Source organism: Rhagoletis zephyria, unplaced genomic scaffold (genome assembly GCF_001687245.7).
Source record: "Rhagoletis zephyria isolate East Lansing unplaced genomic scaffold, Rhagoletis_zephyria_1.1 Rzeph_scaffold_01093, whole genome shotgun sequence".
Classification (NCBI taxonomy): domain Eukaryota; kingdom Metazoa; phylum Arthropoda; class Insecta; order Diptera; family Tephritidae; genus Rhagoletis; species Rhagoletis zephyria.
Window position 1 is genome coordinate 114,110 of NW_016158177.1, and position 16,290 is coordinate 130,399.

At 37.5% G+C, this 16,290-nt stretch overlaps 1 protein-coding gene across 15 annotated transcripts in view; it reads left to right on the forward strand.

Moving 5' to 3' along the window:
- LOC108362756 (protein split ends-like) overlaps positions 1–16,290 on the forward strand; it is a 140,951-nt gene that overhangs the window by 109,507 nt on the left and 15,154 nt on the right. For 11 of the 15 annotated variants that reach the window (XM_017615879.1, XM_017615886.1, XM_017615887.1 and 8 more), the window contains 5 exons: positions 12,065–12,385; positions 12,450–13,486; positions 13,986–14,915; positions 15,461–16,063; positions 16,130–16,275. In XM_017615879.1, coding sequence (XP_017471368.1) covers positions 12,065–12,385; positions 12,450–13,486; positions 13,986–14,915; positions 15,461–16,063; positions 16,130–16,275 — 3,037 coding nt within the window. The remainder of the gene's footprint in view (positions 1–12,064; positions 12,386–12,449; positions 13,487–13,985; positions 14,916–15,460; positions 16,064–16,129; positions 16,276–16,290) is intronic. The other 4 variants (XM_017615892.1, XM_017615893.1, XM_017615885.1 and 1 more) reach the window with 3 other exon arrangements.

The window sequence follows — 16,290 nt, forward strand, 5'->3', positions numbered from 1 at the left end:
AGTTTGACAGTTCCACAGGTTTTAGTCCGAAGTTCAAAGGAACAGACTAACTATTTCCTGTAAAAACGTCAGTCGGTTTGTTTACATGTCATTGGTGCAACACTGATTTGGCTGAAATATCACTAAATATTTATTAAAATCTATACATATTCAAATATTTCGTTGTTTACTTCCATTTTTTAACAAATATAAGGTTATTTGCTTTCACCGCTTTCTGTTTTGGTTTGCACATGTAAATCAGCTGATCGTTTGACACTTTTCATGAATTTACAGGAAAAAAATCTCCGGACTAAATCCTGTAACTTCTGACTAGGAACAGTTGCTGAGTTACTCTCTCAAAAGTGTTCCCACTTACAGGTTTTATGTCAATAGGAACGACTTCCTGTAATTTCTGACTAAATCCTGTAAACCGGACTGCTATTGGAACAGACTAATTGCTATTGTCATGACAGTATTGTCCGGTGTTAACCCTAAGTTAGTATCTGTGAATATATGTGACAAATACATTCAACCGAATTTGACGTATCCTCAGTAGCGCTTGAAAATATATTTGAAGGGGATTACTTTACTCTGGGGTGGTTATGTTGACGATGTTTTCTTATACAAACTGAAACTTTATGATAAAGTATTAGAATTTTATTTTAAAGTTACCTGGAAATTAAAAAGAGAACGATTTGAATTTTTTTTAATGATTAGCAATTTATTATTCTAGAATGTTTAACTCAAACATATATCTCCATTTTTCGCTGAGTAAAAATTTTCTCACTGTTCAGTTAAAAAGGAATAAATAACTATATAGACCCACTCAAAATTGTAGTGATCTTTATATAATAGTCGCAATGTTCTTTAGAAATTTGTCTCGCTATTTTTGTTTTTACAAAAGTAGAGCTCATTATCTAACAAAAACTATATAAATTCGAATTCCAAACTTTTTGCAAAAATTAAAAAAATCAACAAAGTTTCATTAGAACTGCAAGCTTTTTGGTTAAAATCCCTGGAAATTATCTGCGTGCCAAAATACGCATGTAAAGCTATTTTATTTAATTAATCTCTGCTTTCAGTGCATAATCTAGGTTATTATAACATTCATGTAGTTAAATGTAAACTAAAAATTTCCTGTTATTTCTTTTTAACGCTCCGCCACTGCGATTCGTTTTGAATTCAAGTGCCAATTTTTACATACGATTACTCGGTTTTCCTTCTCTTTTTTTTTATACATCTGTACTGTAATATTTGTTGACTGCACTTGTAGATACTGTCAATATAGAAGTATTACATATGTGCCCCCTCTCGCCCATGAAATCCCGGTTCCAAACGGTCTGAATTTAGGGCTGGGTAACTCATTGAAGTTTCGCGGGTCAACTCAATGACTCAAGCTAGTTTAATGAGTCTGCTCAGCGTGGTGGCACAATTGAGCTACTGCTGTCGGGGCAACAAAGCCTAGCTTTGGTTAAGGTGTTCTTACACGATATGTATTTGCATCTATAAATGTGACTTTTTCAAAATCTTATGTAATTGCATATATCTGTCAAATTCACGGTCTTTATTTAACTATTTAAAAATACGTTCTTTGAAAACGTAACAAACTAAACTCGGATGATGCTATCTGTGTGGAAGATGAAAATAGAAACATTTCTGTTTCGTATGTACGTGAATCTGCTATGTACAGAAACCAATCTAATTTGCCTTTACACGATATGTTGGCATTTCCATATGTAAAAAGTGGCATGTACGCATGCAAATACAAATCGTATAATAACACCTTTAGCGCTGTTAGTTACACGGCGTTTTCATGAGGCAAATTTGCCAAGACAATAGCAATACATTCACACTTTTTCACTAATACATTCACACTCTCTCATTGTCTTCTTCACTGTCATTGATTTTTCGACGACAGTGAATTAGACAGTAAATTGGTCGCGTCTTGGTTAATTTGAGAAAAAGAAGCAAGACAAAATCGCAAAAAATCGCAGAATTATGAAAAAGAGGTTTTTGCTTAGATAATTTAGTAAATAAAAAAAAATGTATTGTCTTTATAATTGTCTGGACGGCTACTTTACCCAACAATTTGACAACTAATACACATTTTCAATCGTCTTGTCTCAAGTGGTCTTATGTAAACGCAGCATTAGCACTGTTTAGTTGATGAGCGCTGTAGAGCTGGTTTGCCTTGTAGAGCTGTTACAGCTCAACCTAATATTACCGGCGAGAGTTTTTCTAGGTACGCACGCAAGTTTTTAACATTTGGTTAACCGAAATCAATTTCTCAGAGTTGCACTTATGTCAAATTTACAGAAGTTTGTTGAGCGAAATTTGAATTCATAGTCGCCTCAAAATGTCAAATGAGCACAAACTTCAAATCGAAATATCACGCAACACAGATCTTGGAATTTGAGTAAGCTTTTTACGCACGCCGTTCAATTTCGGTTGGTCCCATACAAATTGTATGTGCATGAGAAATTTTTGACAGTAAACTGCCGGCGTGCGTGGTTATTAGGTTGGCCTGTTAATAGGAATAGAGTTGGTATGCGCTGTAAAGCACTGTAGAGCTGATCAATGCTGTAGAGCTGTTTTACACTGCGCTCTAGAGCTGGTGCGCGGAATAACTTGAGTGAATTGTAAATTTTCACAACAAATCAATTTTTCGCAATTTTTCTCTTCTTTATTTTACTTCTTTACTCTGAGTACCGACTATGTGACGAATCTTGATTTAGTTACTGAGTCATATTCTCTTTTAGAAGTGAGTCTGAGCGTGCGACACACTTCTGTGAGTCAGCTAGATAGCTCGCTCAGTGCTGAGTTACTGCAATTGAAATCCGCTATTCGATGCAGCAAATGCGCCTCCTCGAACGCGCACTGGACTGGGCAGTCGGCCGAGAACAGGTCTCAGTTTTGTTCACATGAATTACGCTTGATTGCGTTAGTATATCTGGCACATGCAAACAAACGAAATAAAAATAATAATAAAAAAATTTCGCGGACTGAAACGAACGAGGTAAACTCGAACTATTTTCCGCCTCTTATCCACACAAAACCGGTTTTAGGCAAGCAGAGCAGTCCAGTGTACGAAGGCCCAATGCGGTAGAGCTATAAAACTATCGATGGACATCCCATTCGATAGTTTGCATTGAAACTAACTTGTTATATAGCGATTTTCAGTAACTTTGTCCTTCCTCTTAGATTTTAAAAATATTTTAAACCGGTAATATAAAAACCTAAAACTTCCAATCGTAGAAAAACAAATCGCTGGCAAACGTAAAGAAAACTGTGTGTATTACAAAAAACTTTCATCATTCCAAGTCCGGCTACGCCACAGTATTTTTGCATATAATAACTCCAAAATTTGCGGAAAAGTCGATAAAGAAAGCGTGCCCCAAGCGAGAACCCAAATAATTGTACAAATAGCCGAACCGTACCCCGACTTCTACATGATTATTTATCCATTCAAAGTATCAAACGGAAATACAAAAATCTCCAAAATTTGACTAACCCTGGCTTATATCAATAGTTTCTTCCTTCGACGCAGATTCACTAACACCATAGTATGGTTCCATAAAGATATTCAAACTAGTTTTTCTTTTTTGATTGAATTATGTACACCCGGTTTACGTGATTCAAGTACTTTAAAGCAATTCTGGTTCATTCTGTTATGCGTTTTCTATTTTCTTTTACATGCTTAAATTTTGCTGAATGCCACTTTTTGGTTCTTTAAATCGGAAACAATGAAGATGTCAATAGCAAAGCTAAAAACTTGAAACCACTTGACGGTACAGACTAGGGATGTTTCGGATATCTTATTTTTCACATTCGCGAATGTGAATGCGAATTTCCGGAATGCGAATACGAATGCGAATGTCAGGAATAACCTGAAAAGGGCTATAATCAACTTAGTCATCGTTTTTATTACCTAAAATTTTTTTAAATTATTAGAACATTGAACGGGTGCTTAACCAATAAAGTGTTTTCATCTAGTGTTTCAAAAAGGGCATATCATATTTAAAAAAAGTAATTCCATTGCCTTTTCTCCCATGATGCGATTTCTTAGAGGCTCGTATATAAGGCCGGCTGTACTGAACAATTGCTCACTTGGAACGCTGACGGGTGGAGGGTTCAAATATTTGGGACCAGTGGCTCGTTTCTGTAACAATTCTCTACCAAGGCGAATTGAGATATGAATTCGCCGCCCTGTTCTCTACTGCTAATTAGTAGGTGAGAGTGACGTATTTTGTCTACCAGTAGAGAAATAATCGGTAGCGAAAAGTTACAGAAACGGGCTACAGGTCTGTCAATTTTTCGTATTTTAGTTTAGTTCTCCACCAATCGAGAGGATTTTCACCGAGATAAGCTCGTTTTTCTTTAAAATAGGCCTTCAATTGAGCCTTTGGAATTTAAAAATTTTAAATGGCTAGATTTCGAAAAAAAATCAAATTTTGTAGTACAAAGATATCGAAGAAAGTGTTTCGTATTTGTTACAAAAAAAAGTTGATATTAATAACTCAAAACTGCATGATCAAGTTGTAAATTTGAAATGATTTTTGTCATCGACAGCCAGCGATGATGATTTTGTCTATAACACGTGTGCAAGCTCCCGGATATGGATTTTTTTTTGCCTCAAATGGCGACATGGAATGTTACTCTGAACTACTCAAAATTGTTTTTTTTTTACTCAATTCCGTCTCATAATGCGAATTGTGAAAGGGTTTTTATCACTTATGTCTTCGCAATGGACAAAAGAGAGAAATCGATTATCTATCGAAAATATGCGCCATATCGTCACAGTCAAGTTCAACTTTCTGATCTTACTTGTTTTTCCTTCCATTTGTTGAAAGAACCCGAAAATTTAGCTCTTCTGAAAAAATACGTGATCCAGAAAAATTCAGTTTTAAGAATAATAATCGCATAGAAGTAAATGCTTAAATTGTCATTCACAAATGTAAAATACATTAAAAAATTTAAAATAATTACAATTCTAATTTTTTCCTTAATTGCATTTCTCAATTTTCACTACTCCATATTTTTTAATCTTTTTGCATGAGGCAATTCGTTGGAAATTTAAGGTAAGATCTAAATTTTAATGAACATTGGCGGGGTAGTGGGGGAGGGGCAGGGTTGCAGGAAACTTGCGTCCTGGATTTTCGTTAAGACAAGTTAGTAACCCTATTTCTCTTCCCTTTTCTTCTCAACCCCTCTCTTCCACTAGCTAACAGAATTGAATTCAATACTTGAACCGTGTGTGTAAAACCCGGTAAGCAAATCAATGTTGCCAAATACCCAAAATATAGAAATGTAGTATATATACATAAGTTGGTTTTAATGAGACCGAAAAAAGTGCAGAGCAGCTCAAGTTAAGCCTGATAGACAGTTCAATGCGAGCGTGAGCGTGAGCTTTTCATTTTGATCAATATCTTCGTTATTACTCAACTTTTTGCTATAGTTGAGACATGAAAAAATAAAGAATTAAAATATCTCTCATAATTATACAATAAACACAAGTTTAAAATGCATAATATGCCTTTTTTCGAGCTCACACTCAACTGTGTGCGTACGCAAAGCATTCGCATGTGAACGCCAAGTTTTGGCAGATGTGTGTGAGCATCCATAAGAATACAAATGGAATTCTTTGCCTTTGCGATCGCTCACGCTCGCATTGAACTGTATTTCAAGCTTTAGAGCAGAATCGAGCAGCTGTCAAAAAAACAATAGAGCAAGTTGGAGCTACTCATGATTCAATAATACAAGGTTCGATAAACTGACAGTTGTCTCTCTCGCACCGCTCCCTTAGCAGTGGCACCGTGTTGCTTCTTTGCAAATTTACATGGAAACAGTGTAGCTTTGGTGTGAAATAAAAGTATACGCTTTTGTGCAATATGTTTATTTGTATATGCATATGAAGCATATTTAACTGATGAAAACCTAAGCATTGGATGTTTACATCAGTCTCATAGTAGTCTTATTTTAATTTTGAGTCATTTTGCAGTTTTTATACGGCTAAATAGCATATAAATTACGTAATTCACGTAGATATATCAATATTACGTTCAACATTTCGTTTAAAATGCCAGATTTCCTGCAAATACATTAGAATTTACGAAAGGAATTTCACTACTAATTGCCTACTTTGCGTACTTTTCTACTACCATTTTCGAAGAAAGGGATTGCATTCTTGCCCTTTCTCTGTCCTTTGTAAATGCAACCTTTTGTAAGGGAGTGTCAAAGCGCAGCTGTCAATAATTATCTAACCTTGTATTATTGAATCATGGGAGCTACTCAGATCAGAAATCTCATGAAACACTTTTCAGGCAGAAATTCTCAAAACAGTTGTTACTCCATCAAAAAAGCTGGTGCAGAAAATCGTGCTCTAAGTTGCTCTAGTTCCACTTAGCGCAGGCTCATGAAACAAAAAGTAGAGTAAGTTAAGCAAGAAAAATCCTCGTGAAACACAATTTTGTGAGATATCTTAACCTGGGCTATCCTGGAGCAGCTCATTAACTTAGGGTTTACACCGGACAATGCTGTCATGACAATAGCAATACATGCAAACTTTTTCACTAATACATGCATACTTTTCCATCGGAACAATTTTGACAACTAATACGTATATCTTCCAAGAATGATAGAATACAAGACTGCGCCGATTGCAGCAGAATTCGTGAGAGTAATTTTGGCGTGACGTCACCGAAGAGTTGACAACTGAGAGCGGCAAATAATACTGCCGTCTAGTGATGTGCTGAATTGTCGGTACCCACTACTTAAAAAAGGTTTCCATACCCAATACTTCCTTATCGGTACTGATTCAAATGAAAGATGTATATATGTCGGCTCGAGGCCATAATATAGAGAAACTCTTACTTGTTTGAAGTATTTTTGTTCCAGCCGAATCGGACGATATCATTCTTGTAGGCCTGAGGGCAGATTATGTAGCCAGTTAGCGAGAACCGATACCGATTCGAAAATTGTCGCTAACTGGTTACAGAATCTGCCCCCAGGCCTACAAAAATGATATCGTCCGATTCGGCTGGAACAAAAATGCTTGAAACAAGTAAGGGTTTCTCCGTTTTATGACCTCGAACCGACATATATACATCTTTCATTTGAATCGGTATTAAAAGCTCTATTGGCTCCTACATTCGGATTTTGATATGCGAGTCTCCCCTGAACCGTTTTTTCTACATTTTTGGCCTATGTGCGCTTTTATTCGAAGCCTAAATGTTTCGGCAACGAGTATCGAGAGTATTGGATAGTTAAAAGTATTGACTCAGCACATCACTACTGCTGTCATCTCGACTGTGGCGTCAGCAACACAGCTGATTTTGTCAAATTCACTGAGAGCCGATTAGCGGTATTGCCATCGGCGCCACCTTCTGTATTCTCTCCACCGTGGTTAGCCCTGTTTGCGTACGCACTATCCAGTAAATCCAGTACTAATTTTACTGGGTTTTTGCTGGATGTCGTTTTCGTACGCAAAAACTTGCAAGAAACTAGCAAAAGAGGGGAAATTGAGAGAGCCAAAATGACACCTGAACTAGCAAGTTTTACTGGATTTCTACTGGATAAATTTTTACTAGCAACTATTTGCTGGTAAGAAAAACAGCTGATGGCATGATGCTTAATGTAATTCACATTAACAAAATAATTGTTTGTGGTGCTTTTTGAGTTGCAATTGACAAAATAAACCCATTTAAATATATAACAAGATGGAAAATACTAGTTCTCTAAGAAAATTGCATCGGAAAATAACAAATAAATCAGCTGTTCATAAAACTAGCAACTTCTTGCTGGTTTTGCGTTTTCGTACTTTCTTGCGTATTTCACTCATTGGGAGTAAATATTGACTTACTCTCCGAAATTTGGTTACTGGCAAGTTACTGGATATGTTTTGCTGGGGAATACGAAAACACAGCTTTTATCTTCATTGTCATGACAGTATTGTCCGGTGTAAACCCTAAGTAAACGCAACTATTACTACGTTTATACGCACGTATTATTTGCAAATAACAATTTGCAAAATGGTAAACTTTGCCGCATAAACGTTGAGTTTTTTTTTATTTGCAAATAACTAAGGCTATCTGCACACTTGTCGTCCCATCACATTTGCGTTATCGTCTCGTCCTGAAATTTTGAGCTGAGCACATGCATTTCGAAGGAGATCTGTAGCTCGTTTCTGTAACAATTCTCTACCAAGGCGAATTGAGATATGAATTCGCCGCCCTGTTCTCTACTGCTAATGAGTAGTAGAGAATGACGTATATTCTCTACCAGTAGAGAAATAATCGGTAGAGAAGAGTTACAGAAACGAGCTACTGCACACTTGTCGTTATCGGCTAGTTATCGGCAAATCGTGGAAGATGCAGAAACGGATAAGTACGGCACTGTCGTTTGCTAATCCATGAACCAAAAAGACAAGATCACGCGGGCAGGAGAGTATCCCGTTAGAATCGCATTAAGGAAAAAAGTTGAACGATTTTGACATTAGCCGTTTGTTTACATTTCTTCGTTGTTTACAATTTGGTGGTGGCTCTTTACTGCAACTTTCTTCGTTTTTGCTTGTGACAATGTATACACAAGTAAGGTAAAGAATAATTTAACACAACGACATGATTTATAGAAGAATTTGCGTAATAAAAATGATTTTTCATGCGTTCAACAATTTCGCGGTTTTCTCCGTTCTCTTCGTTGTTTACTTCTTACAACAAAGATGGCGTCGAGATTTCGGCAGCTAGAAAATAACTTTTTTCGTTCTTTCCTTCCCGCGTGATCTTGTGTCTTTCGTTCATGTTGCTAATCGATGTGCACGCATTGTTTGTTTGCATGTTATGGGGAAAAATTAGTGAAAAAGTTAATATTTGCATTAAAATTGCATAAAAATTAGTATTTTTTGTATAAAATCTGTGGGAATTGTTACAAAATGGATAATTGCATTAAAATTCAATAAATGTGAGTGTTTTAACTATAAAATATGACGAAATTGTAAACAGTCTCTGTGTGCATGCACAAAACACATTTCAGGAAAAGATATTACTAACAAATTACGTATAGAATTGTTGCAGCACAGTCTATATTCTAAAGCTTAGTATCCAGCTCTTAAGAAAACGGTCAAGAAAAAATTGCCATTATTTATCGTGTGTGTCCAAGGAATTTTGACATTTTTTATACCTCACAGCCTGTTGCCTCACTCTTTCCTCAAGAAATAATGGAACGGGCATATATTTCTGTTGCAAACCTGGGTTGCCTTGTGCTCTTTTTTCACAAAAAACTTTAGAAAACCGTAGTAGAAAGCGTACTAAATTTCTGAAGAACTGCGTACTGCCTTAAGGAAATTTGACTCAAGAAAATTTCTTAGCCATTTCTTGTACGTCATTTTATATGGAGTTTTTGCTTTTCTTAAGAGCTGGATACTAAGCTTAAAAATTTCAGGTTTTTATAAATATTTCGTGAAAATATCAACCAGAAAAACTAAAAATACCTGCTCCAAGTGAATTTTTAGACGCCAAATGAATTGAAATATCACGACCGAATGTGCGAAAGTGTAGTCGTCATGTAATCATTGCATCATGATTGTGACGATGAAGCAACCAAGATTGGACGACCAATGTGCAGAAAGCTAAGTCACACAAATAAATATTGATTAGTAGTACTATTTGCAAATAAGCGCAAGACTTTGCCATTCTTAAGTTTATTTTCTTTTTAGATGGCCATCTTATTGCCTTTTTATAATCAAAACGTTGCCATTTCTAGCTTTCTATTCTTTTTCGAGGGCCATATTATTTCTTTTTTATATTCAAGCAATATTGAAAAAGAATTTTACACCGTCGAATAAACAGTGAGTCAGGTATTTGCAAATTATTTTTATTTGCGAATAGCTGACGTATAAAAGTAGTATATTACTACGTTTATACGCACGCATTATTTGCAAATAATGGTAAACTTTGCCATATAAACACTGAGTTAGTTTTTTATTTGCAAATAACTAAATCGCGCAAATAAGTATGTATTAGTGGTACTGTTCGCAAATAAGCGCAAGACGCTGCCATTCTTAGGTTAATTTTCTTTTTCGATGGTCATCTTATTGCCTTTTTATAATCAAGACGTTGCCATTTTTAACTTTATTTTCCTTTTCGATGGCCATTTTATTGCCTTTTTATAATCAGGCAATATTAAAAAAGAATTTTTCACCATCGAATAAACAGTGAGTTAGGTATTTGCAAATTATTTTTATTTGCAAATAGCTTACGTATAAACGTAGTATATGATATAAACAATAGGGGTCTTCATCAAAAGTTATAAACTGCTGAAAAACTTGATAAAAGGGTAAATTTATCATTTTGATAAATGAACTGTCAAACTTTGTATGGAAATTTTTTTAACCAAAGTTTATCACTTTATCCGACAATAAAAACAACAACTTTATCAGACGATTTTGGTGTAGAAACGAATAAATTTTGGCGAATTCAACCCTGACAGTCTGCCAGGTGGTTGATTTTGCTGCTAAAAGCAAATTAGCACAATGGACGATGTAAGAATGAAACGTAACTAGCCAGATAAGTTAAATTATAAACAATATTGTGCAATTATTTACCAAGTAGCCTTCATGAAGGAATGCGGATAAACAGATAAATTTATGCAGTTTATCCCTATATAACTTTCGATGAAGACCCCTAATATGTATTCATGAATATGGGCCTGTGCCAATCGGTAACTTTTTTCTCCGTGGTGAGACGGGGTGGAAAAATTTGCTTGGTGTACAAATAAATTGAATTTTGCTGTGCCAAATGCAAAGTAAAATTTTGACAGTTGAAAAACCAAACAAACGCTCGTGCGAAAGCTCTATTTTTGTGTGTTGCTGAAATTCTTAAAATTTATATTTATTTTATAATGTGCAAGTAACGTAAGCTTTTTTTATGCTGTTTCAGCTTTCATTTTTATGTTCACTCCTTATTACCGCCAAGCAATATTATGTGTATACATGGTTATAAGCTGTGGTTCGTATTCACCACGAGAAGTGTCAAATTTTTACTATGATCCGTCAAAATTTTCTATTTTCTATCAATTGGCACAGGGCCTATGTATATTTCCTAGACTATCGATAGTGGCCAACAACCATTCGATAGTATCGATAGTACCATCGATAGTTTTACTGCTTAAAGCGAAGCGCACATTGGCGCGATTCTGTCGTTGCGAATCCGCAAGCCCAAAAATTACAACAATGCTACCCATACATTTTAATGCGCTAGCGCACACTTGCACGATTCCGTCGCTGCGAATTTTTCGAACATTCAATGTTCCTCTCTATTGACGGGTTCGAAACGCGGATTGCAGCGTTTTGAAGGCGTCAAAGAAGAAGAAGAAAGGTGTCACAGCAATAAAGGCAAAGAAAAAAAACGTGTAATGTACAAAAACTAATAAAAACGTTCGTAATAATAGTATTTTGTACGATTTGGGCACGCCGAGTGCGAAAATACACGAAATAAAGGGAAAATTGAGTGAATTATACATCGGAAATCGACGCGAAAAAATCGCTCAAGTGTGCGCACGTTTGCGGATTCGAAGTTAACAGCCGAATTCGCAACGTATTCACAACGATGGAATCGCGCTAATGTGCGCTTCGCTTTAGAAAGCGGCTACATCGATATTTCAAAATTATCGACGCGATAAAAATAAGTTACATCTTTATTATACGCATTAAATAATTTAATACTTGGACGATTTTAAAATTTTTTTGATTATTTACGTTACTATGATGGAAAAATATTACCTCTGAACTTGGGCTCACTGTTTAAATGATTGGGCTTCACACAAACTTTGTAGTAACAGATCTGTTGATTCCTTTTGCATTAAACTCCCAAAAATACAAAATTAAAATTAATGTATCCAAGGTGTGTTCTTACATTTCGAGTGGATAACCATTTGGGCTAAAACATGAAAAGGTATACGCGGTTGATTCGGGCAAACCAAATATTCATAAAAGAAATCATGAAAATTTTTATAACTACACTTTAAATGATTTCGCAAGCATTAAACGGGTATTAAATGACAAGTGGTTGTTTTTCCTTTTGTAATATTCTAGGTCTACTGAAGACGTTTCACCACCTAATTTCACAGAACGGAAAAGTGGCTTCTTTGAACGAAGTTCGCGCTTAGCTGCAGATAGCGAATCATATTTGCGTCGTTCAAATCACATTTCGATTGGAAATATTGGTGGTTATCAAACTACAAACAATTTGACATCGTCAAGTCCATCGTCGTCTATACAAGATTTAAGCTCTGTAGTCCCTGATGGCTCTGGTGATTCAGTTGTCAGTACTAGTAGCTCTATACAAAATCGTAATAGAACACGTGATCGTCTTTACAAAAATCGACCATATTCAACTGCACAGTTAAGCGAGAGGCAAGTAGAAAAGAAATGAAAAATTATCAGAATTATAGGAAATTATAACAATTTTACGTTGCAGAAGTTCAAACGGTGCCACCATCAGCAATTATAACCGCATTTTGCAGTCGTCATGGTACGACGCTCCTGCAACGAATTTGAACGGTCCTGGTGGCAGTGGCAATGCCGACGCCTTAACAGTAGGCAGCAGCAGCAACCACATATTTTACTCCACCCCAAACTCAATCACCACACCTGCCTCCTCCATAAATTCGGTAATTGCGGCAACGTTAACAACTCATCACCGGAGCAATTATTGCGGCACTCAGCCGGACGTAACTGCGACGACGCCTTCCACAGTAAAAACAACTTTAGCGCCTAGTAGTTACCGGATGAAAAACAATTCAAAATTAAACAAATTAAAGTCACCTCGTGTTGGCTCTGAATCGCCCAATAATACGTCAACAATATCTTTGACGACGACCACGGCAACGGAAACGACGGGAATGGGTGCACCACCAGCAGCATCGACCACGTCCTCGATTGCAAACAGTAGTAGCAGTAGCAGTTGTAGTACAATCAGTAGTAGTTATAGCAGTAGTTTAAGCAGTAGCAGCATAGCAGTACCGTCAGCACATGGGACTTTCATTTCTGCAACGTCATCAACGCAGTCACTTGTGGAAAGCCACACCAATGGCAAGGGCAGTGGAATTCTAAATGCCGCTGCTGTACTAGCCGAAACAACTGCGAAAGCTAGAAGCCAGCATTTTAGCTGTACATCTGGCAGCAATAAAAACACCACCTTCCCCGCTGGTCCCGGTCCTGCTCCTAGCAGTAGTTGCATCACCTCCCCACACACCTCGTCAGCAAAAGACCCGCGTCATCAACACACTTCGCGAGCTGACCATATGCATGGGCGAAGCACGACGTCGTCCAGCCGTTCGCACTCGCGGTCGCCCAGTAGCTATAGTTCCTCGCAGAGCTCTTCATCAAATGCTTCATCACATTCACATGCATCAAGTCCAGTTAGGGGCAGTGAGTCTATTCCGAGCAGATCTGCTGGCTTATTAGCGAACAGCTCGAGAAATGTACAATCGGCAGTTACGACTCCGCCACAAGGTATGAATTGTGGTAGTCAATAAATCTCTTAAGTTCATTCAGCACCATTTATTCTGATGGCTATTTTTATATATATATATATACTAAATATATGAGCGCTACATACATCCACACGTATATTTGATATGACCTAGTTTTAAGCAGATCATTTTGGCAAACATATATATTTCTGACAGAAGTTAATAATTTCTTCAAAATTTTGTGAACAAATATTTTAAAATATATTGCGAATTTGACGGAAAGACGATAAGGAACGCAGTCTTATTAATACAAAGTTAGGAAGGCATTCAGGATAGTTAAGTTCTCCGAATTTTTATTTGAAAGTGACGGACCACGCCTACTTATGTAATGTGTAGAAAAAAAACGGGTGTGTTAGATACATATGTATGTATGAAGTTTGCGGTATGGTATTCTTCAAAAATTAGAGCTCCTCTATTTTTTACTATAATAATATTGCAATAAATAATTATGATTGTGTTGGTTTTGTTTTTTTGAACAGGTACAAGTGGAATGGCGGGCAGTGGCAATGTCAGCAGTAACTCTAGCAGCAGCAGCAGTAGCAGTGGCAGTAGCTCAGTGGGTAACCCAGTAAACCCAGTTGTTCATTCCGAAGACAATCGCCCGCTTGCTATCTGCGTACGCAATTTACCCGCACGTTCCTCAGACACATCCCTGAAGGATGGTCTCTTTCATGAGTACAAAAAGCATGGTAAAGTCACTTGGGTAAAAGTGGTTGGACAGAACTCGGAGCGTTATGCGCTAGTTTGCTTCAAAAAGCCAGATGACGTGGAAAAAGCCCTCGAAGTGTCACAGGATAAACTCTTTTTCGGTTGCAAAATAGAAGTTGAACCTTACCAGGGTTATGATGTGGAAGACAACGAGTTCCGACCATATGAAGCCGAATTGGACGAGTATCATCCTAAATCGACGCGAACTCTCTTTATTGGTAATTTAGAGAAAGAGATAACGGCCAGCGAGTTGCGTGGCCACTTTGATTGTTTCGGTGATATCATCGAAATCGATATCAAGAAACAAGGTACACAAGCGTATGCCTTCTGTCAATATTCGGATATCATATCGGTGGTAAAAGCTATGCGAAAAATGGATGGCGAACATCTTGGCAGCAACCGAATTAAACTTGGTTTTGGAAAATCGATGCCAACAAATTGTGTTTGGATAGACGGAGTAACGGAGAAAATATCAGAGTCCTTGCTGCAGTCGCATTTTTCCCGATACGGCACTGTGACGAAAGTGATTTTGGACCGTACGCGGCATCTGGCGCTGGTGCTGTACGACCAAATACAGCATGCGCAGACCGCTGTAAAGGAGATGCGCGGCGCAACATTGCGTGGTCGAAGATTACAAGTGGATTTTGCTTCACGCGAATGCCAGGATGCGTTCTATGACAAGCTGGAGAAACAGAATGCAGGTGCGAAGCGACTTAAAAATAGAGTTTTTCATCCATACGAATAATTAAGCAAACTGTTTTGGATTTGTAGACAAAATTGAAAGATAAATCCTCCTATATGCGATGTTTTATTTCGAATGGAAGGGCTAATGATTGTCTGAATGTCCTATTTTTATAACTTTTGACAAGACAGTAACTAAATTGATTCGATTCGAAAGTACGCTTTAAACCAATAGTTCAAAAACGTTATAACAATTGGTTTCATACACATTGACAAGTGGGCGTGGCTCAACACACATAAGTAGTATTTCCTTAATATATCTTTTTTTTTTACCTAATTGACTATTTTTGGGATAAACATTTTTTATTTGGACAGAACTTACACAAAATTCGTTATGATTTGATAGTTTTAAGTGCTTGCTATGGTATATACTTAATCCTTATGATCAAATATTCTTAAAAACAGTGTGACTGAACCAATCCATCTACCATTTCATGAAAAAAATTTATATATGCATATATTTAGTAGTTAAAATATAACCAAATATTTTACTTTTTATTTTCAGGTAACCGATTTAATCGTTACGACGCGCTATCACAATCGCGATCACGCGCGTCGTCCTTTAGTCGCCATCAGAACTCGAACGATGGGTGTTCTCCTAGCAATACCCCAGGCAGTAGCAGCAGTTGCAGTGCGTCTAGCGTAACCGCCACAATTGGCGCGCCTGCGCTTTCATCGGCGATTGTCGCCGGCGTAAGCGCCGTAAGTATTTCGACATCGTCAAGCAGCTCGTTGGTGCCGCAGAACGCACCGATGTCGGGAAATTCGACGCCAGCTCGAAGTCGTGGATCCCGCAGTTCACGGCATACGCTAGACTACGACTACTTGGATACGCGCCGATTCCGTTCCTATGACGAATTTAGTCAAGGTTCGGCTGCCTCACACGACGAAGATGCGGCCTCGCAGAACGTATATTCGGCGGGCGGCAACACCAGTGGCTTGCGTTCGGACTCGCCACTCCTTTCGCGATTGGGCCCCATTGTAGGCGGCGCCAACGCAGCTAACCTAGCACCAAGTGCGAACGAACGGGTAAATGAAACGCTTGAAGTGACGGTGAACAGCAGCAGTGGTCGCCGTCGTTGTGATAAAAGTCCTGCGAAACAAAAAGGTAATCGAAATAAAGTTCCTTATCTTCCAATGGATGCTGTAGCGTCTTTCCTTTATCCATTTTCAGGTGATATAAGAATTCTACAAAAAGAACGTTCCCATCTTTTAGAGCAACTTGAAGAATGCCCGTCCAGTGGTGATGAAAGTATAGTGAGTCCGCGAAAGCGCATCAAAATCGATCATCATCATTCCATGAGCACTGGCAGTGGATTGGTATGTTGAAGATTT